The sequence below is a fragment of the Setaria viridis genome, chromosome 5, assembly GCF_005286985.2.
Source record: "Setaria viridis chromosome 5, Setaria_viridis_v4.0, whole genome shotgun sequence".
NCBI lineage: Eukaryota > Viridiplantae > Streptophyta > Magnoliopsida > Poales > Poaceae > Setaria > Setaria viridis.
The window spans coordinates 10,554,195-10,577,048 of record NC_048267.2 but is presented as its reverse complement, the minus strand read 5'-3'; the positions used below and the strand labels follow the sequence as shown (position 1 = coordinate 10,577,048).

Sequence of the window (22,854 nt, the reverse complement as noted above, 5' to 3'; positions counted from 1 at the left end):
GAGGTCTTTGATCCTGAACTGTACGCCTTGGGAGAGAGGGAAGATCGCCGCATGCTCGCGGAGCAGGAGAATTTTAAACGACAGATTGCATTGAAAGGCTACGTCTCTATGATGGTCGAGGTCGCCGATGACCATGAAGAGGAGGAAGACGAAGGAGAAGATTACGTTCTGGATCATGAGACGCTGGAGGAACCTAGAAACTAAATTAAATCTTTGTTGTTTTTCTTTAATCGGTAGGAGAGCATCAGTAAGTTTTTATTTGGTCAAGCACACCGAGGTTAATGGAGTATGTTAGTGATCCCTTGTATGGTGCTGAAAGAATTATGTTTGGAGATCAACCAATGCATCGTGAAGTTTATTCTTTGAAATGTTGCTTCGTCAACCTTTAATAATCTGTGTAAGAAAGTAATGGCCAATGTGTATACTTTTCAAAAAAACAATTCAGATATAAAATAGTATGCCAGCAGTGTTTACCCCCACAATTATAAAATTGATATTTGATAACAATACATCATCATAACACATTATAAAAGCACAGAAATTGCATACATGCCTTTTCTTCTCTGGAGCCATGCAAATCTGACTAATGACCACACACATGAACAGTTTACGCACCATCCTTTCCCCCCTCACTGGTAGGAAGGGATAGAAAAAAAAGGAGAAACAAGAGGTCAATGCATTTTGTTACCACCAATGGACCAAGCTATCCATGGAGAGGCATTGTGTGATCAAACTGAAGCACATTCCCCAGCGATTGAAGTCCATGATCGGGGCCAGCAGTCGCACCAAAGAAACAGTTATAGCTATTGTTGTTAGACTGGGAACAATATTATTGGAGGTATTTTTGCCTTTCGTTGGTTGCATCTTAAGCACATCGTAAGAAAAGATGCGTTGCAAATTGGATATTATTCACGTGCTTGCAAATTTACAGTCGTTAACATAAATCATTATCTTGGCATCACATCTTTCAAAGAATAACGCAAGAATGGACAAAATGGTCCCCTCCTACCATATAGACCAGTGGTGTTGTTGTATTTCAGTTACTTTGTTCATATGATTTGATAAGATCAACCTTTCAGATTTCTTGCAAATTATTGCTTATATGTTGCTCTCAAAAAGGCTTTGGTAATATTATATATCCTTGCAGCATTTTGGTTGCATGATGTCTTGATGTTGGATACAGGCCTCGTGTAGTATATGGCATAATGCCTTGGTGTTGGATACAGGCCTATTGTAGATGATGACAAACGTCCAGCTGTGAATCTCGCTCCATGTGAAGCTTCGGTTAACATAAGCTTGTTGTTTTTTCTTTTTATTAACTATTTTCATGGTTTGGTCTGAATTTTTCTCCCTGTGTTTACCACTTTACCTATGTAGATATATATTGTCATGAAAATCTTAAAGTAGGTATGTTGTATGAGCCCAGCTTAGATTGAACCATTATATAGTCAAATAGAATTATTAGAATCGTAGGACAGATATCAGGTAGATCTGTATAATCAGAGAGACAGAAACTGTAGAGTGAGAATATTGGCCTTGATTTTTGCTGCGGGTAACAAAAGCCCTTACGAGGAAAATGCAAATGGTCTTCTAACGATGCATGCTAGTTTTGAAACGGTTGTCTTTTTACTGTGTAAAACACATGTAACTGCGTTACCATAGGCACAGTAATGCTTGAAAACTGTTGTCCATTTTCTTTAGATGCTATATAGATTTGCTAGTGGGTTGCTTGATATTCGAAATTTTGATGCAGATACTACTGGAGGATAAAGAACATGATGTAGATGGCTGATAATGGAAGATAAGTTTTTTGTTTGTGGATATCTGTTATGACAGGATTTTTTATTCGCTTAAGCGTTACAATTTTTGTTTACAGAGTTTTATTTCAGTACAGTTCATTAGTTCATATGCTCCGGTTGAGGCCTAAAGTTGAATGTGCGGCATCTTTTAGGTTTTCACATGTTACCTAATGGCTTGCTCCAAGTGGTTAGAGAAGCGACTGCAGAGTATTCTCGAAGTAAAAAAATAAAAAAGTTAAGAGAGGCTTTAGTGGTGACAATTGGAAGCTTTCCTGTGGTTGAGATGAAATTTCTCATTTGTATTTGTATTTTCCTATCAGTATAGCTCCTCAATGAAATACTTCCATGGTTACATTTGACAAGTTATTTGGTAGGTATATACGCTCCCTAGCCATGAAATTTATCATTTCCCCCCATACTCTATAGTTTCACATGTTCTCATCTGATCAGGAGATTAGCCAGCGTGAAAAAGGAAAGAACAGAAAGAACTGAAGAAGAGCAAAATTTTCTGTACTCTTGTTGATTATTATGATTGGTGACAAGTTGAGATTATAGAATATTTACAGATCTGGACTACCTGACTTGTAGAATATTTTTGTGTTATTTTTGCTACTACCTGAATTATAGAATATTTTTGTGCCTGACTTGTATGATATTTTTGTGTTATTTGGTATAATAAGTTGTTTCTTGCTTGACCTTCATGTTTACTTCAACTGATGTTGGGGCGATGCAAGGATATGAATTTGGGTCTTTAGGATAATGTGCATAAATGTGGCATGACGATATAGCACTGCTTTGGGACTGGAAAGTATTTTCCTATGGGTGCAATGAATTGCATTTTTTCAATGCTGTACCTGGGAGGTGGATACAATGACTATGGCACAGGATACTGATGGTGGTTGTAATTTGATTAGCAACTGGATCAGGATGCAAGCACAATGTTGCTCCAGTAATTCTGAAATTATTTTGCAGATCACAGTCTGCTATACGACTTCTAATTCTTAGCTTTGACGATGATTGCAGGAAAAATGGTTTGCGACAGGGTTATAACTTATAAGGGCTGTCAATCCAATAGCGATTAAAGATTTCATAATTCAAGTTGGTGACTTCTCGACGGTTCGTCACGCATGCTATTTTTCTTCGATAACTTCCCCACTAAGATATTTCTCCAGGCGTCTATTCGTCAGTGGGCCTCTATACATCCATTTTTCTTACAGGATTGAAAAGAAATTTGCAGCATATTGTCCATTCAGATCAAGAAGAGGGAAAGAAGTTAAACGACATGTTACTCCTCTTTTGGCAGACCTTCTAAGCGAGATTCTACTTTCCCAGCATATAGGATTAGATAAGCGGTTAGCTGTGTGAAGCTATCTCAAGTACAGCCCCATAGATTTAAACATCAATATTGCTGATTTCTCCACACCAAGTAAAATTAACATTAATGAGATCCATGCAGGTACAAGATGCAGCGAACGCCTGTTGACAGTATGGGCTTTGCATGCTTATTTTGAATTTTGTTTGTCATCAGGACTTACATCAGACCCAATCACCCAATGATGTTGCTGCCTACTCCTACCAATCTATCCAGCGACATTAGAGCACCTGCTTCCTCACTGCAGCTGGCTCAGAACATTTTCTTTCTGTGTGTAAATTAACGAGGAACTGGCATGGACGCGGCGAAGGGCGCCACCCATGCTAGTACATTATAATGAACTAGGAATATGGGGTATTCAGGGCTTCAGGCTCACAAACATAGTTTGCCTTTTGGTGCTCTGATTCTAATCCAATACACCAACGAGTCAAGGAGCATGATAGTTTCAACTTTCAACCTGCTTCAGCCGTTGCCTCTGTATATAATAGCTGCTCCCTCTGTTCCAAGTTACATGTCGTTTTGGACTAAGTTCATGAATGTTTATATGCATCCAAATATAGTGTATGTCTAGAAAAAAGCTAAAATAACCTACAATTTAGAACGGAGGTAGCACTTTGTTCTGAGCGCAGCTCCTTTTGGATGTTGTGGATGCAGCGACTGCCAGAGTTACAGACACAAACAAACCTGTTCCACCAATAAATTTTGTTCCAATCCGATTAGCCAGATAAGTACCACCCATCACAATCGTTTTATACCAGGAAAAAGTGCGCGTTATTTGTCCGCAGGACGAAGAAGGTCTGATGGCACGAGTAAGCACAAATCAGCAACCACAGAATACATTCCGAGAGCACAATTCGAGTATTCACATGACGACAGTATTCTAAGGGATAACGGTACAATTTACATAGTTTCCACGAACTAAATGCTGTACAAAAAAACAAGGTCGAATACCAGAGCCATTACAGGTTTACAAGCTTAAGCAGCACGCAACGGAACAACTAACCCAAAGAACCTTGTTCCTGTGGCAAAACACAGTATGCAGAATACCCCTGTTCTAGTTAAGGGGGTTTACAACCTTCGGGACCATGCAATGATGCAACATCATACTCAGTCCAGCTAAACCTGTTCTTGTTATGCCTGCTGCATGTTCTATCTAAGTTCTGTTCCAGTCAAGGGGTTCATTGATAGGCTTTGATCCCCGCTCCATCACAGGGCAACGAATTGTGTACGATGGCCCTCCTGTCGTACATATATCTATAGGCCCACCAGAAGGTTTGGACATTAATTGGATATCGAGATGCATCTGACATGGAGACTGTGGCGCAGAACGGCGTAGTTTACATGGAAAGACGGGAACTAGTCGAGTATTAGAAGAGTACTCGTAGTAAAAGAGTAGAACTCTTTTAGTCATATCCGATTAGTATTCTTGTAACCAACCAACATGTAACCCTGCCCCCGGCAATATAAGGTAAGGCGGGGACCCCCTCCAAAGCATTGGGTCATGTATTTCGATGGATCACTCAAACTCGAGGGCGCCGACGTAGGAGTACTCTTGATATCTTCCAAAGGCGAACAACTCAAGTATGTCCTGCACATCATTTGGGAAGTGTCCAACAATGAAGCTGAATACGAGGCGCATCTGCATGGGCTCCGCATGGCAGTCTCGCTAGGAATAAAAGCAATTGCTGGTCTACAGCAACTCACTGGTGGTGATCAATCAAGTCAACGACGTGTGAGACCGCCATAAGGAAAACATGGATGCATATTGCCTAGAAGTACGCAAGCTAAAGTTGAGCATATTTCAAATATCGATCACTCCATGTCTCTAGTACCTCATATCAGAAGTGTAACTGCTGCATGAGTGGTCCGCAACAGAAAATAATTGTTGTTAAATTTACAACAAAATGCATAGAAAATAAAATGGGTCAACAGACCGCAACGTTATCGGCATCCGACATCCCGCTAGGATTCTCTCGAATGGCATCAGCATAGAAGGATGAAAACTTCCCCACTTCGGCCTTGATTATGTCCCAACGGCTCTATAAAGACCTCAAACTCCTTTTTGGGTAGGATCCCCTCCTCAAATTGTACCGCTGCACAATCCTATCCCACATGCGATCTTTTTTTTTCGCGGTACTTGTAATTGGGTCACAGCTTATTTCAAGCCATGACTTCACAATGTTTACATCTTCGTCTGGGTTGAAGTTGCCTAACTTGGTCCTATTGACAGCCTTTTTCCTCCTTCCTTTTTCTATAGGAGCTAGCGCTGGAGGGACGAGCACTTCCTCCACATCTACCTTATCATTTTGCACAGATGCATGTGCCATTTCAGCTGGATGAAACACTTATGGACCATTGGTACTTGGATAAATCATTGGGACATTGGGTGGAAGCTGCTCGAATCCTTGGGGGAACCAAGATGGAGGACCTTGGTAACCATGCATGTATGGGTTCCAGGCAGCCTGGTAGGGAGAATTGTTGCCACCAGAAAAAGCTCCCTGTGATCCATCAGGAACATTGGACTGGTTAGAGTCCATCCTGAAATCACAGGCAAAAAAGATATCAATAGTAGCACATGACATGATTTAAGCATGATATGTGAGTATGTAAAGTTCTCGTGAGCCACCAAGTTTAGATTAAATGTAGGGCACAACTTACTTTTTTCAAGTAACTGATCAAAACCCACCAAGTTTGTTCATGGAAAACAGAGTCCTAGTACAAAATTATTTAGCATAAGAAATGACCTGATAAGCAGAAAAATTCAGACAAATAGTGTTTAACTTTATTAACTCTATACATGTTTTTTTTCATTTCCACTATGTGATCTTGCAATTATCTTCTCAGGAACGCAAGACAAAAAAAACTCTCAAAGAAGGCAATGGTAATGCCATTATCCCTATGCCACTTATGCTGGATAACGAAGCAGAAGAAAAGGCATTTCAGAGAAGGCACTAGTAATGAAGCAGAAGCTCCATATTAGAATGGCATGTCTGGTGTTCAGGCTAAATGTCAAGGTTTGGTACCTATTAGATTAAGGCATAATATTTAGATCTTTATTTGCAAATACTCATGTGCCTCTGTAAATTGCCTTAGCATGTTCTTTTCTCCGAGATGCAACATAGAAGCAAGCTAATTATTAATTAGCAGCAAGTGCCAACAAGCAACAAGTGGGAACGTGCCGGCTGCAATATCCTCAAGCATCAAAACCCAATCTAGTTAACCCTAAAAGATTTGACACCGAACAACCTAGATCTTGGACAACCGCAGGGGGTAGCAAGGGTGAACATACCTGAGTTGGGCAGGACCCCAGTTGGAGCGCGCGGTGGAGCTCTCATCGGATGTGCCCGCCTGAACCGGTGAACCTCGCCGCCGCCGCTTGCACAGATGGCTGCCCTCTCGCCGAACCTTTCCACGCTTGTTTCCACCTGCCACGCTACTCTGGCCGCCAGATCAAGCCTCCTCCTTCGCTCCCCCACCTCCAAGGCCCTCGGATCTAGGGTACAACCTGCCTTCTCCAGGATGGCACCCTTCTCTTGCGCCGAATAGATCGGTCGGAACTGCCGCACTCGGCCTATTCAGTGCGACGTCGGAGGCACACTCTCGTCGACACCCTCCTTCGGCAAGTCACAGTGCAGCCTCTCTTCGGTTCCGAGCACAGGCGCAAGGGTGGTGTGGTAGGGGCTGGCGGCGGTGGGAGGCTAATGGCATATCCCTGGGAGTCCAGTGGAAATAGAGGGACGGAGCCGATAAACTTGTTTACCGTGACGCTCTAGTACCGCGGTGCGGGTAAATTTACGCTATATATGTACTGCATGAACGGGTAACATGGCTATTTTGCCAACAAGAGACATGCGAGAGCTAAAGGGGGATCAGGAAGCGAGGAATGCACGGCGAAAGGGGTTTGGGGGAGTGAGGAGCGCGCGGATTACCTCGATGGTACGTGGGCGCAGGCATGGGGGCGAGCTGCGGTCTCTTCTCTAGCAATGGTGTCAGGAGGTGGTGATTGTTCCTCGCGTTTGCTTCGGTTCAGAGGTGAGGGGTTCAAGAGGAGGGATCGATATTATCATCATGCTTCGAAAAGCCCCGGCGCCGATCGGCTTGTTGATCCGCGATAGGCTGGGCGAGGAGCGGCCAAAGGGCCTCAAACGAGGCGCCAACAGACTTGCTGGGCTCCTACATTGCCTTGCGAGAAATGTTCTCATTTTGCCTGCATTACGAATCTGCAACGCAATGGAAATTAGCCGGACGAGCGAAAGGGAATTCGAATTCAAGTTGCGGTTTGCGTGAATTTGAAGGGGAAATGGATGCTGGGAGCATACAGTACAGTGTACCGGTTGATGTTTCGATCTTGGCTTGGCAGGACAGAATCCATCTTCAGTCGGCTGCCTCCAATGGCAATACGGGCTGAAATTGCCAGAATTGGCCCAAGGCCCTCCTTCGGCGACCCCATTGTATATCAAGCCCGATGGAGGCTGAAAGAGGCTGCCAAGAATTAGAGGAGATCTCAGATTTTGGGATTGGGGGATTTATGGGATGAACAAATAGGGATTTCTTGATTTTCTTGGGAGCAAGAACAAGAGATCTTTGGGGTGACAAACACGATGAAGCCATGGTATGTGTGAAGCTAGGGGGATGTTGTTGAGGATGGTTGTGGGGGAGACTCAATTGAATCGAGTGAAGGAGCGAGCTTTCAAAGAGCCTCTTGTGTCCAGACTTCATAGAGAAAAGATGGAGGTTGAAGAAAGGGGTGACCGAAGGATTGGCATGGGGCTGAGGATGGGCCCACGTAGCAGTTGCTGGGCCACGGCCCACGTGGTACGGCAGATCAGTGGATCACAGCAGGCAAGGCGCACATCCAACCAAAATAAACCAATGGTAAGAGCAACTACAAAAGGCTGCTAATCTTACCCCAAAACCTTCTTTAGGGAAAAAAAGAGAAAAAAAGAACTCCAACAGTCCACCTAAAACTCCCCAGAAGATTAGCGGCGGAAAAAAACACCCTTCACCCCGCATATATTCGTGACGCCCAGTCTTCCCCAATCCGCCCATGCGCGTTTTTTTCCCGGGCGCACACACTAGGGCGCCGGCCGCCCCGCAGCACCCACCGACCGCGCGCCCGAGCAGTCGGACCTTCCTGCGCACGCAGCGGCGGTGGCGGGGTGAGGGGCTGCGGCACTGGCGGGGCGAAGGGTGGTGGCGGCCAGGCGAGCGGCAGCAGCAGCACCAGCGAGGTGAGCAGCGGGGCGAGCTGATCCCCGGGTTGTCGGAGGAGGTGGCGAGGGAGTGCCTCGTCCGGGTAGGCTTCAACCTGCTGCCGTGCTCCGCCGCATCTCGCGCTAGTGGAAGTCAGAGGTTGCTACGAGCGAAGCTTCCCGGTTTCCGGGATTTTGGGGTGCGGCAAGGGTCTGGGCAAGGGCGGCGCCAAGCACCACCGCAAGGTGCTCCGCGACAACATCCAGGGCATCACCAAGCCGGCGATCCAAAGGCTGGCCAGGAGGGGCGGCGTCAAGTGCATCTCCGGCCTCATCTACGAGGAGACCCGCGGAGTGCTCAAAATCGATGCAGTGTTGCTCATGGCTCTATGTTGTGTACAATTGTCTTGTTGTTTCTTTGGAGAACCCATCAGAACTAATCAACCTGCAATCTGAAGAACCGCAAGAATTATATGTATCTGTGGTGATTTTTAATTTGTTGGTCTCCTTGGTTCAATCTGCAAAGTTGCATTCCTGTGCTGATTGATGCTTGTTTCAGGCTTCAGTTTGCGCTATTTGCTTGGTTTCTTTGCCTGTTTCAGAGTCTGGAAACATTATGTTCTCTGCAGCCAATTGATGGGTGCTTTTGTGTAATGCTATTCTAGACTCAATTGTAAGCGTAAATTCAGAAAGCTGCAAAGTGAAGAAATGAGTATATTGACGTTCACAAAGCGAGAATGGAACAAAGGTCAAGGGGTACGGGTGCTTGTTTCAGATTTCTACATGTTTTGAGGCTGGGATCTTCAGTTTGGACCATTTGTCTGGAACTTTTGCATTAGCAGTTTCAAACATTTAAATTGGACCTCAATGGTCCGGAAGCGACCACATGCCTCAATGGACATAAATCCTTACTTTGATCCGGCGTGACTTGGAGGGTGCAGGATGCAAGGGCTGCCGGCGTGACTTGTCCTCCGTGCGTAGGGGCTGCCGGTGTGACTGGAGGGCGCAGGACTGCTCCTCCGTGCGCAGGGGCTGCCGGTGTGATTGGAGGGCGCAGGACTGCTCCTCCGTGCACGGGGCTGCCGGCGTGAGTCCTCCGTCCGCAGGGACTGGTGGCGTGAGAGGGGTACCGGACGAAGGATTTTGACGGGTACCGTGCGCACAGGGGTTGGTGACGTGAGGGGGCTCCTGGTCGTGGTGGTGGGGAAAAAAAAGCAACGGATTCTAATGGGCCCAATACGATGACATGGCCTGTTTTGAATTATTAGGGGATAGTTTTTAGCGATCTGTTGTGGGTTGATATGTTTTTAGGAGAAAAAAATTTAGTATAGCTCCCAATATCTCATTTAGGAAGAATTTTTTGAAAACTCCTGGAGTTGCTCTGACACCAGATTATTATCACCGTGCAAATGAACTTTGGTAGGCGTTCAACCACAAAACGGTGGAACAAACAATATATCGAAATAACAAGTGACAATGGACAAGTAAGAGTCAGCTAAAAACCCTTTTGTGCATGACATGAAAATAGCTAAAATCATAACTATGACCGTGTGGCACCAGACACGCACCACTATGGTAATCAGTGGAGTCAAATGTATTCCTCAGCATGGATCAATCCCTTTGCAGCAACAGCAACCACCCCAAATGGACCGTTAATTTGTCGTTCGCTTCCAAACCTTTTTGCATGATCTGAACTCAAAGTAACTAGCCCTATCTGATCCTGCACTAATTGGAAATAGGCGTAGCATGGTCATGAGGCCCACTGGCAGTGGCACCGTTTGGATCGTGCTCTGGGCTCTCTCTTCTCCACTGGGTAGCTCGGGCCCGGTTCGGGACGGCTCCGTGCGTATCCGCAGCACGAGCAGCTCTTATCCGCGCCCTCCCCTCCCTAAACCCTCAACCAGTCACCCATGGCGATGGCCGGCGCCGCCGCCGCCGGTCGCTGCCTCCTGCTCTCCCGCCCGTCCCCCCTCCGCCTCCGCCTCCTCCGCGCGGCCCTCTCCACCGCCGCCCCCACCCTCACCCCCACCTCCGCTCCCGCTCCCCCTCCGCGGCACGAGCTCCTCCTCGAGCGCCTCCGCCTCCGCCACCTCAAGGACTCCTCCTCCCCCGGCTCCCCGAACCTTCCCCCGCGGGGGAAGGCGGCGAGGGGCGGGGAGCGGACCTCGCAGCACCCGCAGCAGGGGAGGAGGGTCGAGGCCGCGGAGAGCTTCGAGGAGCTCGGGCTCGGGGAGGAGGTGATGGCCGCGCTCGGGGAGATGGGCATCTCCAAGCCCACGGAGATCCAGTGCGTCGGCGTTCCCGCGGTTCTGGACGGCACCAGCGTCGTGCTCGGCTCGCACACGGGATCCGGGAAGACGCTCGCCTACCTGCTCCCTCTTGTTCAGGTACTTCCTTCTTCTCAATATGGTGTTGCTTGCCTGTACAATTGTAATAATCGTGGAGGAAAGAGTAAATTGCTCTGCATTATGCATTCATTTTTATTTCACCATTGTTAGCTCATGATTTTAGTAAAACGATGGTACACGACTTATGTCATTGAGGATCATTTCTTGTCCTTTGAGACGTTTTCCACTCATTTTGTAAAATCGATTGAGGTGCCATGTTTTCATCACTACGAATTCCTGATGGCTGCTTGCTGCTATATCATCTAAGGCTATTGAAGCCAAGAAAAAATTTATCGCCCATGCAAGTCATCTAATGACAAAGCGTGATTACAAACCTAATATGTTATAATCTTATTGGATTTGAATAAAGCAGTTTTTTCTTTCTCCAAACTAGAAATTAGGGATTTTCTCCATTATATATATCTGTGAGTCAGGATATGCCTAACAAAAGGTAACCATGGCACTTTCTTTATCTTGTAGCTACTTCGGCGTGATGAAGCAATGTTGGGAATGTCAATGAAGCCAAGGCGGCCAAGAGCAGTAGTACTCTGCCCCACAAGGGAGCTAACTGAGCAGGTTGGTCATGATACAAACTATTTTCTGGTAACAATGCTATATCTTGGTTGCAGTAGTAGTTCATGCACATTGCTCAAACTACAGGTCTATCGTGTTGCAAAGTCCATCAGCCATCATGCGCGTTTCCGGTCAACGATGGTTAGTGGAGGCACCCGTCTAAGACCCCAGGAAGATTCTTTGAACATGCCTGTTGACATGGTTGTTGGTACTCCTGGAAGGATCTTGGATCATATTAAGGATGGTAACATGGTTTACGGTGATATTAAGTATCTGGTATGTTATTAAGTTTGTGTGACAGATACATACCATTTTGTGACATCTTCACTGTTCTCCTAATAGTCTTATTTTGAATTTGTTTTTTTTTTTTTTCGTTTGCAGGTTCTGGATGAGGCAGATACAATGTTTGATCAAGGCTTTGGACCAGACATACGGAAGTTCCTTGCTCCATTGAAAAATCGTGCCACAAAGCCTGGTGATCAGGGGTTCCAAACTGTATTAGTTACTGCTACCATGACAAAGGTCTTATGCTCACCAATCATCCCTCCCTCCAAACCTATCTGATTCTCTGCTTGTAATTCATATATGGCATACATGGTTAGTACACACTGCTTATTGGTCCACCTTTAAAGCATCTTACTTGCTGCACCAATTACTATTTAAGTACAAAATATTTTGACCTCTTCCATGTAGCAGTATTGATACTTCAGATATACATATACTCCGTCTGTTTTTAAATATATGATGTTTAGGACAAGCTAATTAATTGAAAAATGAATTAGTTAGCTTGTCCGAAACGCCATATACTTAGAAACAGAGGGGGTATTGTTTAATTAGTTATTGTTATTATGTATTTTAATCCCCTTTTTTCGGTATTCCTTTACTGCAGGCTGTACAAAAGTTGATTGATGAGGAATTTGAAGGTATTGTCCATTTGCGGACATCAACATTTCAAAAGAGAGTTGCAACAGCACGACATGACTTTATCAAACTCACTGGCTCAGAAAACAAACTTGAGGCTCTTCTGCAGGTTAACTCTTCACTCCTCTCCTATGCACATACACCTGTCTTTCCATCCAATCCAAGCTACTTTCGAACTGGACATTTTTGAAAGAAAATTCAACAGACTAGTTTTGTATTTGTATTCTCCATTTCTTGTTATATCTTGTTGTCAGTACAATTATGTTTCTTCTTTGTAAGACATGTGTCGTTTTCTGGTACTGTGTTGTTCCACTCTGCAAGAAGTCCGAATGAGAATCTTGCACCTCCTCCTTTTTATGATAAATATAGCAGAAATAATTCAAATAATTGCAGCCTCTGACAACTCATCCTCTTTAATCTGCTTGGACACGCTCCAATACTCATAGGAAAATCCCCAGCCATATTCAGTATGCCTGTGCCTGCAATCAAATAAATTGCCCCAAGGGCCCCATACTCTGTTGGGTGGATGAATTTTATGCCAATTTTTGTGAAAATGTGAAGTTGTGAACTATGAATGAAATAGTAAACACACTATTGCATCTGGAATTCAATTAAGAAGTGATCTTTCTCAAAACATCTTTGGCCTCCTGCTAGTTTGGGCCTTTGGGGTAATCTGCGAGGCAGAGTCATTCTTTGCTTGCTTTTATCATTAATCAAGTTTTATTTTGTCCTATGTGGACTTTAGTATTGAATGTGGCAGAGTCGGAAGACAGAGGCAGAACTGCAATACACATATATTTAAAACTATCTAACTCATGAGATAATGAAGAACTCTATTTTATGTAGGTTCTTGAGCCAAGCTTGGCGAAGGGAAACAAAATTATGGTGTTCTGTAATACTTTAAATTCAAGTCGCGCAGTGGACCATTTTCTGACTGAGAATCAGATATCTACTGTTAACTATCATGGAGAGGTCCCGGCCGAAGAGAGGTTTGTTGTGTTTCTTATTCTGTTCTGTTTTTTAAGCAGGTGACTTCATTTTTATGAGACCTGGTAATCAATTGTAGAGTTGAGAACCTGAACAAGTTCCGTAATGAAGAGGGGGATTGCCCAACATTGGTATGCACTGATCTGGCAGCTAGAGGTCTGGACTTGGATGTTGACCATGTCATCATGTTTGACTTCCCATCGAATTCGGTATGCGTTACACTTACTACATGGTCTGATTGCATTTACTCCCATCATAGTGATTCTTATGCACATCTATCTTGTAATTATCTTTTGTGTTTTTAGATTGATTATCTTCACAGAACTGGAAGAACTGCACGCATGGGAGCCAAAGGTAACGATTCTCAGCTATAACTGTACGCATTTACTTGCTCTTTATCATTTCTTTGCTAATCATGTATTCTATTCACTATGATCCGTTATATTTTTGTCATGACCTCATTACGGACCAGAAACTACCCTCCATTGTTGAAGCTTAGGTTACCATTTCAATGTCTTCGCTGCAGAGAAACTTTGCTGTTCATTCAGTAAAAGAATTTTCAATTGTAGTTTGGATAAAAAAAAGTCAGTTACACTTTTCAAGCTTAGAAAAAAAAAGGAATAGAATAAAGGGAGTTTGAAATGGCTCTTGTGAAACAAAATAATATGTGATTTTGTGTCAGAAGGGAGATGGGTTAGCAAAAATATGTTTGCCACTCAGAGATATCCACAAACAGTGAGTAGTCGTGGCTTTATGATCTTTGGACAGGGAGCAGTTTTGCATTTTCATATTCTGTCTACTCATGAATCCTCATTGTCATCCCAAATGCAGGGAAAGTTACAAGCCTTGTGGCTAAGAAAAATGTGGCTTTAGCTACAAAGATTGAAGAGGCCATGAAGAAAAATGAGAGCTTGGAAGCTCTGACAACTAACAATGTCAGAAGGGCTGCGAACCCACAGAGTGCGAGCACCAAAGGAAGGACCTCAAGGTCGGCTAAGACTTCAAGTGCTCTTAAAGTTGTCAATCAGAAGGGTAGAAGAGGAGTTGTGCTATCTAGCAAGTCATCTAGGACTCCCAAGGACACGACTTCAACCCGAAGGCGCTTACCACCAAAGATTCAGCCAAAAGCGAAAAAATCGGCAGCACCCCAGAAAGCGAAGCTGGTGAAACCCGCAAATAACAGCGTGAAGGTTTCAAAGAGCAAAGCAAAACCAGCGGGTCGAAAGGCGAAGGGTGATATTCTGAACAAGTTGGGAACTAAGCTCAGCGTGGTCGGATTTAGAGGTCGCAGCTCAGGCAAATCTGCGCAATCTTCATAAGAGGCCTGGAGATTTTTGTCCCTGCTTAAGAAAAGGTTGAGATTTTGGATAGGGCACCCTGTAAATATCTGGGGCTTATTTCTTCAGTTTTTTTTTTCCTTGCGGGCTTACAAGTTAAAGAATAGAATCGAGATCTTAACACAAATCTTGTAATATCTTACTTCTGCATAGACTTTGGAATAATATGTTGTATTACTTTTACCCACGAATTCTGTCGAGTACTCGGGTGTATGTATGCTCATTGTTTTTTAAATTCTGGAAACTAGCCTTGCCTACCTTCGATATCCACCATTTCACATTGCTCAGCACTCTAGGACTAGCATCTGAATGCATTTGCCCACGTCAGATTGAAGACGGGTGCTTTCATAGTTGTGCTCAGTTTGTTACAAGATTGAAGCGATCGACAAATTTCAAAATCTCGAATTCTAGAATGCTTCTAGAAGGATCGCTAAAAAGAACTTTCCAGAAGGGAATGGCACAGAAAAGTGGGAACAAAGCGCTCGAAAATATCTGTTCGGAGACACGGATAGGACCACCAGACACGTGTTATCACTCCTCTATGACATGTGGGCCCAGAAACAACACTGCCTCCTAGAGAAAGACCATTCGAAGGACAGAACTCTAATCTATTCTAGATTCTTCTCCACCCACCATCAACACCCACGCTTACGAGGCGCCCCTGCACACTCCACCAGCTTTCAGAATGTTCCATCACCTTCTAGACTCAGCTCTCACCACCAATATAAATCGCCTCTCCTGTCCTGCCTCGTCACAAGCAACAGAAAGAATCACACAAGTGCAAGAACAATCCACAGATCAAGAAACCAAGCAACCAAAGCGACTAAGCGAGATCCCCAAAGGAAAGAGCGACCAGGATCCGCGGCGGCGAGATGGACGCGAGGATGTTCGGGCTGGAGACTCCCCTGATGGCGGCGCTGCAGCACCTGCTGGACGTTCCCGACGGCGACGCCGGCGCGGGCGGCGACAAGGCTGGCGCAGCGGCGGGCGGCCCCACGCGCACCTACGTCCGCGACGCACGCGCCATGGCGGCGACCCCGGCCGACGTGAAGGAGCTCCCGGGGTCCTACGCGTTCGTGGTGGACATGCCGGGGCTGGGCACGGGCGACATCAAGGTGCAGGTGGAGGACGAGCGGGTGCTGGTGATCAGCGGCGAGCGGCGGCGGGAGGAGCGCGAGGACGCCAAGTACCTGCGCATGGAGCGCCGGATGGGCAAGTTCATGCGCAAGTTCGTGCTCCCGGACAACGCCGACATGGACAAGATCTCCGCCGTGTGCAAGGACGGCGTGCTGACGGTGACCGTGGAGAAGCTGCCGCCGCCGGAGCCCAAGAAGCCCAAGACCATCGAGGTCAAGATCGCCTGAGAGGCTGAGAGGATGAGCGAGGATCGATCAAGCCTAATAAGTTCAGGACTTCAGGGGAGTGTCAGTGAGTGTGGTGAGGATGAGAGCAGTAGTGATGTGGGGTGGCATGAGTGATAGTGACTAGTGTGTTCATGAGAGTTTCTTCCGTTCTTTTGTGGCTGTGCGGTGCTCGGTATGTGGCTTTTGTGCTACGGAATGCAGAAGCTGATGTGAACTGCTTTCTGAATAATTAAATCTGCATCTTGTTCGTTTCTTGCTCTTTTCTTGGATGCACATCTCACTCTGAATGGCTTGTACAAGTAGAATTGTTAAAACGCCGTCACCAGATGACTCAAAACATTGTTTAGGACTAGTGCTCGAGTAAGCAGAATCTCTGTAAAAATGTTTTGATTTCTGATGTACCAGAAACATGTTTTGAGGACACGGCCACGCCTAGTTTAGGAAATGTTGGGAGATGGTTTAAGAGTTTAGACGCGCTGTTGTGGTGTAGTTTTGTTGCTTGCGCTGTGGAAACCTTGGGGATAAGATTTGACCACAATTTGATGAAGCATCCAACTGAGTCGCCGTTGTTCAGAAAAATTAAGGCTCCTTAACTGGAAAAAAATGATCTACGATCGTGTTGTTTAGTGGTGGCTGCTTTTTCCGATCTGGTAGCTGTCTGTAGAAATAATTCAACCCATAGCATTTTGGTGGGTCATGTACTCGAGTTATGGGTTGTTAGTTCGTGGTGTTTCCACTATTTCTGCATCATGTATTGAAGCAACAAATGCTTTCTGATGTTCCTCAAGCTGCAGGGCAGAACTAGCTCAGATGCCAGCATATCTCCTTCAGGATTTACTTACCGCTTAAGTTTCATCGGAGTTGTCGTCAGACCAAAAAATGGACAAGATTTATATTCTTTTAGTAAAATTTTAATGAAATTTTAAAAAATAACGAGTTCCATCCAAATGAGAAGAGAATTTCTCTAAGTTCGGGAGCATAACTTAAAGGTGAGACCTAACACCTTACTAACAAGGGGCTCGGTTGATTGTTAGTGGACTGAGCTCCAGTAAAAGTGATGGGGAAGCTAAATCCTACCCAGTTATTTTCACCGGCAAAAAACAACCCTCTTCCGCATTAACATTTTTCTTGTTACAGCATATGAAGCGATCGCAAAATCTCCTTTCAAATTCAAAAGTAGAAGTCTGGAACTCTCTGGGCAAAAGAACGGAAAAGTGGAGCAAAAGCCCAATAAATATCTCAGCGGAAAGACGGACGGATAAAGACAGGGCCCACAGACACGTGTCATAGCTAGCGAGATGACAAGTAGGTCCAGAAAAGTCTACTGTCTCCTAGATTTCCAACCGCAGAAGCTCTATTATATTCCAGATGCTTCTCCACCATCATACCCGCGCCAACGCCGCGCCGCGCCGCGCGCACAGCCCCTCCCCCCTTTCAGAACCTTCCATGGCCTTCCAGACTCTACCTCCTCCCACCGGCATATAAGCCATCCCTCTCCCCTCCTCACTCCACGCAGTACCAAGAAACACACGAACACCTGAGCAATCCGCAAATCAGCAAACCAAGAAACCAAAGCAAATCGAGTGAGGGAGGCCAAGATCCGCGGCGGCGAGATGGACGCGAGGATGTTCGGGCTGGAGACTCCCCTGATGGCGGCGCTGCAGCACCTGCTGGACGTTCCCGACGGCGACGCCGGCGCGGGCGGCGACAAGGCTGGCGCAGCGGCGGGCGGCCCCACGCGCACCTACGTCCGCGACGCACGCGCCATGGCGGCGACCCCGGCCGACGTGAAGGAGCTCCCGGGGTCCTACGCGTTCGTGGTGGACATGCCGGGGCTGGGCACGGGCGACATCAAGGTGCAGGTGGAGGACGAGCGGGTGCTGGTGATCAGCGGCGAGCGGCGGCGGGAGGAGCGCGAGGACGCCAAGTACCTGCGCATGGAGCGCCGGATGGGCAAGTTCATGCGCAAGTTCGTGCTCCCGGACAACGCCGACATGGACAAGATCTCCGCCGTGTGCAAGGACGGCGTACTGACTGTGACCGTGGAGAAGCTGCCGCCGCCGGAGCCCAAGAAGCCCAAGACCATCGAGGTCAAGGTCGCCTGAGGCTGAGGGGATCATCGATCGAAGCTGGGGAAGCAGTGCCAGTGAGTTCTGCCCAGTGTTGAGGCCAAGCAGCCATGCCGTAGTAGTATGCTTATAAGTGCTTGTTTCGTTATGTCTATCTACCACCTACCTATGCGATGTGTGTCTACTTGCTTTTGTTCGAGCCATGCCGGGTTTGAAGCTTTGTAATGCAGAAGCGAATGCCCTGATGCTTTTTCTGAATAAATAAATCTTTTGTTCATCTCTGTCTCGATTACCTTTTTTGCCAAAAGGGCCGTGTCTCGATGAGTTAAATCGTCAAAATATAACCAAATATGTCGGGATGAACCAATTCAAAGTAAAATCAGGAGTAACTTGCCATAAAATATGGAATTTCAATGTATCCAGCAAGTTAAAATCAGGAGTGCAATGACGAATTTGACATGGCATTCGCACAGGTCACAAATCTAGCTGACTCAATCTAGGAGGCAACCGGCAGCTGGTATCTGGCACTACAGTTGCGTTCATGCTCTCCGGTACGGAACCATCAGAAACAGGTTTGGTGATGGGCGGGGCCGTCATTCTTCTCCTTCCTTTGGACACAGCATGGTGCCTGCCTGAGCTAACCATCACCAGCATACAAATCCCTTTCTGATATCTTGTGCAGTACATTTGTCGACATGTATGGAGACACATATCCGCGGACCTGGATTTAAAAGAGGATGAAATTTGTTAAAACAGCAGAGTATGGCCAGCGTCGAGATGGCTTTGCAAGAGGATGAAATTTGTTAAAACAGCAGAGTATGGCCAGCAAGAGGATGAAATTTGTTAAAACAGCAGAGTATGGCCAGCGTCGAGATGGCTTTGCGTCTTAAACAAGTCTTGTGTTTGTGTGTTTCTGATTGCAACTATGAGCAACAGAGATTTTATCCCTTGAGAAGTTGCCTAACATCTCAAACAAGTTTTGTGTTTTATTTCTGATTACAACTTCTTTCTTGATAAGCAATATGTGATTCTTAGAACACATGCAGGTTACCCATTAGCTACATTAACCAATGTGATTATCTGTTCGAGAAAAAAACCAATGTAATTATCACAACATGCGGTAGCTACTCTAAAATCTCCTTGACAGAGTCTTGCGTCACCTCTATGTAAAACACCAAGCCTAATGCCAGGAGAAAAAATGTTACCTGCAAAAGACTAGTTGGTATCTCAATGAATCCCTGCTGCAAGAGATCTACACTTTGCAGACGTTCGAGAGGGACAGGAGTTATTACATATAACAGGCCTTTTTGAACGTCAACGCCTCTTATGATGCCTGCACAAGTACATCGTTATTATTTGCGTGAATACAACATAAATATCACAGAAAAATTGCATTCTGAGCTGCTGAAACCACATTATTAAGAATAAACTTGACTTTGTTCACAACCTGCATGCTCTATCTAGATTCTAGATGAACTTCCCCCAGCTGTCGACTGGTTGGACCCAGTCACCCAGGATTTTAATAACCAGAAATGTGAACTTACAAGCCAATTCTGGGTCCCACTCCCAAATGAGCTAGCTATCCTGATTTAAGATGTTTTTGCAGTGAAACTGAACAACAAAATAAAAGGGCAGCTGACAGAAATATTACCTAGCCCAACGCAGTAAGGGGTTGATCTTGTGGCCTCAGATGCACTGGAAACTGCCAAACCAACTATTGTTGCGTTCAGACAACGCCATATCTCACCAGCAGGTACCTGGGCAAAGAGTTACCATGTTGATGTCCAGGATTTTCACCAGCCATAGAAATACAGCGTAAACTACTAGCACATTTTCTGCCTTTACAATCACAGTGAACTCTACGTAGATCTTTGAGTATGCAAATCCACGATGTTGATAATGTATTTTTTGTCAACGACTAACTGGTAACGCATAAAACTAATGTATTTTTTGTCAACGACTAACTGGTAACGCATAAAACTAATGGCAAGAGCACGTAGCAGCAAGGTCAAAATGCTATTGTATTTGCATCTCTAGTCAATGATCATTTGTTTGAAACTTTGTTTACGAGTTGAAATAAATTATAGGAATTGTCTAAAAATGTTCGGCTTCAGGTGCCTTAATTATTGGACATTTCATCATAGGAAGGAAAGGCCAGTGACTAAACATGTCATTTCATTCAAAACTTACGTTGAACTCTGAAAAATGTAAATAACGAAGAAGCAATGGGAAAGCTCACTGACCTCGTGATGAAGATGCATAACTGTAACATCTGAAAATGGTACTTGATAAGGTGGAAGTGAAGCTAGGGCATACGCAAGTTCCTTATTAGTTGATAGAGATATGTTGCTTGGAAAACATCGCTTCAAGTACTCTACAAGCTGACGTTCACGCGTCGCACAGGAATCTTTCATAATTAACAACCTTGATAATATAGAGATGATGTTAGCCATTGCTTCCTTAGAAGCTCATGTCATCACTTTCTGTGAAAATATACACAAACTCATCAACTGCAAGCTACGTGCAAGCTGATGCATCTTCATAGTATGAAACAAAGTATAAGTTTACATAATGATTATCACTTTAAAACAAGACACTTGCATAAGTGAAGTTATTAACAGATAGGAAAACAACAATTCGTGACTAGAAACAATCCTGGTAGGAAACACAAGGATTTGGACACAAATTAGGCATTCTATGCAGACAGAGTTAAAAAGTGGTATAAAATTGCTGGGAAGTATGGAATGCTTTATCTAATCAACAATGTAGAGAATATGTAAGACTTCCTCAATACAGCTATATTGGGGGTGCAATCACTATCATGTGCAAAACAGCATAATGTTCCTAGGCACAAGCTTACATCAATATCTCAAAATACAGGAAAGACTATTTCAGTTTTTTTTAACTTTAAACTGGAAAAAAGATTACTTACGATCTATTCGAGGCATCACGAAATGCAGCGTTGATGTTAATCATCTTAGGCCCTGTTTGCTCACCATCTAGCCAAAACATTCCATCAGGGAGATTCTTGCTCTCCATTGTGATGCGTATCTGAACAACAATTGTGGGGCAGATATATCTTAGCATCTCTACAAGCATATCAAAACCAGCACCTGCAATAACAAATAGAAATACAAAAAGAAAATGTTATATTTTCACTGACACAAGTGTGTGGTAAGACAGAGCAAATCAACTTTGGAATGACCAAGAGATACCTTTTACCCAGCCAGGAGTGTTGACAATTAGAGGCACCATTTCATTCTCGTTGCACCGATATTTTCCAACGAAGCAATCGTACAAATGGAATAGGCAATTCAGATATGCTTCTGGATCTCTTTTCGAAGAAATGTCACCAAAGAAGCAGCACCTGATTGGATTGAATATAAAAATAGGAATACATGGCATTAGTGAAACCCAAGCAAGGATAGCATAAGTTTGAAAATCCTAACAAAACAATAGCCCGGGTGAAATCTTAAAAATTACGTGGTGGCACTAACACAATACTACAATTGTTTCAGTAGTCTCTTTTAATGAAGAAATCCTACAACAAAAATTGTGCGCAAATTTCTGAAGTGAAGAAATTAAATTAAATTACCACCCTACAAGCTAATCAAAACTTGATACCCTAAAACACAAATGAGAACAGAAATTAGACACCTTTCAGCTTCCCGTAGAGTTGGGTTCAGCAAATCTGCACAAAAGCCAACAACCATCGTGTCAGTGACCCAGGAACCGAGCTTACGCTACGGCCAACTTGGGATAATCGCCTCAACCAACACCCAGTCCTCACACGCTTATATACTAACCTGCGATAGCTTCCTCGACGACGTGGAACGAGAGGCATCCCGGGGGCGCGAACTCCGGCTGCCCCACGTCGGTGTCCAGATAACCAACCTTCCCGTACCTGCAGAGCACCACGACACCAGAAGTTAGAGAACCACCAGCATCGCCAACGGACTCGTGAGGGCGAGGGCTAGGGTTGGGCTCTGTGGTGGCTTGCCTGGGGAGCAGCGCGTTGAGGAGGATGCGAGAGAAGGTGGATTTGCCGCTGTTCTTGGGCCCGCACACGACGACGACCGGAGGCGTGGGGTCGGAGGAGACGAGCGTCACAGCGGAGGCCCAGTCCGGCGGGACCACCGCCTCGGTACGGGGCGCCGGCGAAGAGGGGCGCGGCGGTGTCCGCGTCGGCGTCGCGCGGGCGCCGGCCATGTCTGGTGCCTCCTTGCCGTGGTTTCGCGAGTAGCAGAGCCTAGGGTCGGGGTCGGGTGGAGCTTCCGCGGACCCGCCCCCGAAACCCGAGAATAAAACCCGCCCCGAACCCGAACTGAGGTTCGGGTGATAACGTGCACCCGCCCCCGAAACCCGAGCAACAGTGACAGAACACCGAAGGACTGGGGGGCGGCGGCGCTCGGGGGCGAGCCGGCGAGGGGCGCTGGCGGCGGGGCGCTCTCGGGCGAGGGGGCGACGGCCGACGGGCGCGGGCGGCCGGCGGTGGGACGAGGGGCGGGCGGCGCAGCGGCAGCGACGGGGGATCTGGGGGTGCGCGCGCGGGCGAGGGGGCGACGCGGGCGGCCGGCGCCCGGCGGCGCGCGCGGGCGAGGGGGCGAGGGGTGCGGGCGGCGCAGCGGCAGCGACGGGGGATCTGGGGGTGCGGCCGTGCGCCCGTGCGGGAGCTGTGCGGGTGCGGCGCACTGGCAGGGAGACGGACTGGAGGGGGAAGAAGCGGAGGGTGATATACTTAGGCCTGTTTGTTTTGTTTCAGCCAGCTTCTCGTCCTCGGGAGCTGAAAGACCTCAGGAGCCGAAAGACCAAACGAACGGTAAGATTTTGAGCTTAGTTTATCGTGGATCAAA

The 22,854-nt window shown here is 46.0% G+C and overlaps 4 protein-coding genes across 4 annotated transcripts; 3 read left to right on the top strand and 1 right to left on the bottom strand.

The window, feature by feature from the left end:
* Positions 1–10,237: 10,237 nt before the first annotated feature.
* Positions 10,238–14,825, top strand: LOC117856666 (DEAD-box ATP-dependent RNA helicase 39). Its single transcript, XM_034739016.2, has 9 exons — positions 10,238–10,750; positions 11,231–11,326; positions 11,411–11,599; positions 11,705–11,845; positions 12,213–12,353; positions 13,091–13,233; positions 13,311–13,440; positions 13,537–13,585; positions 14,063–14,825. Exons 1-9 carry the CDS (start codon positions 10,274–10,276, stop codon positions 14,548–14,550), a joined length of 1,854 nt encoding a protein of 617 aa, XP_034594907.1. The 5' UTR covers positions 10,238–10,273; the 3' UTR covers positions 14,551–14,825.
* A 299-nt stretch (positions 14,826–15,124) lies between these two features.
* LOC117856668 (17.5 kDa class II heat shock protein) lies at positions 15,125–16,191 on the top strand. The gene has a single exon (XM_034739018.2). The coding sequence runs from the start codon at positions 15,441–15,443 to the stop codon at positions 15,930–15,932; it is 492 nt and encodes a 163-aa protein (XP_034594909.1). The 5' UTR covers positions 15,125–15,440; the 3' UTR covers positions 15,933–16,191.
* A 1,108-nt stretch (positions 16,192–17,299) lies between these two features.
* On the top strand, positions 17,300–18,278 carry LOC117856669 (17.5 kDa class II heat shock protein). The gene has a single exon (XM_034739019.2). The coding sequence runs from the start codon at positions 17,546–17,548 to the stop codon at positions 18,035–18,037; it is 492 nt and encodes a 163-aa protein (XP_034594910.1). The 5' UTR covers positions 17,300–17,545; the 3' UTR covers positions 18,038–18,278.
* Positions 18,279–18,368: 90 nt separating this feature from the next.
* On the bottom strand, positions 18,369–22,548 carry LOC117856667 (polynucleotide 5'-hydroxyl-kinase NOL9). The gene is made up of 9 exons (XM_034739017.2): positions 22,002–22,548; positions 21,808–21,905; positions 21,659–21,692; positions 21,217–21,368; positions 20,934–21,114; positions 20,245–20,425; positions 19,653–19,758; positions 19,207–19,334; positions 18,369–18,722 (listed from the first exon to the last, which is right to left on the bottom strand). Exons 1-9 carry the CDS (start codon positions 22,208–22,210, stop codon positions 18,639–18,641), a joined length of 1,173 nt encoding a protein of 390 aa, XP_034594908.1. The 5' UTR covers positions 22,211–22,548; the 3' UTR covers positions 18,369–18,638.
* Positions 22,549–22,854: the final 306 nt, after the last annotated feature.

Bases quoted from the DNA above. Each gene is read 5' to 3' on its own strand.
- LOC117856667 (XM_034739017.2), bottom strand. From the start codon at position 22,210: ATGGCCGGCGCCCGCGCGACGCCGACGCGGACACCGCCGCGCCCCTCT. The intron at 21,693-21,807 runs GTTAGTATATAA...GCTTTTGTGCAG, and splicing joins CGTCGAGGAAGCTATCGCAG to ATTTGCTGAACCCAACTCTA. The intron at 19,335-19,652 runs GTAATATTTCTG...GTACTTGTGCAG, and splicing joins CCCTTACTGCGTTGGGCTAG to GCATCATAAGAGGCGTTGAC.
- LOC117856666 (XM_034739016.2), top strand. From the start codon at position 10,274: ATGGCGATGGCCGGCGCCGCCGCCGCCGGTCGCTGCCTCCTGCTCTCC. The intron at 11,327-11,410 runs GTTGGTCATGAT...CTCAAACTACAG, and splicing joins CAAGGGAGCTAACTGAGCAG to GTCTATCGTGTTGCAAAGTC. The intron at 13,441-13,536 runs GTATGCGTTACA...TTGTGTTTTTAG, and splicing joins TTGACTTCCCATCGAATTCG to ATTGATTATCTTCACAGAAC.
- LOC117856668 (XM_034739018.2), top strand. From the start codon at position 15,441: ATGGACGCGAGGATGTTCGGGCTGGAGACTCCCCTGATGGCGGCGCTG.
- LOC117856669 (XM_034739019.2), top strand. From the start codon at position 17,546: ATGGACGCGAGGATGTTCGGGCTGGAGACTCCCCTGATGGCGGCGCTG.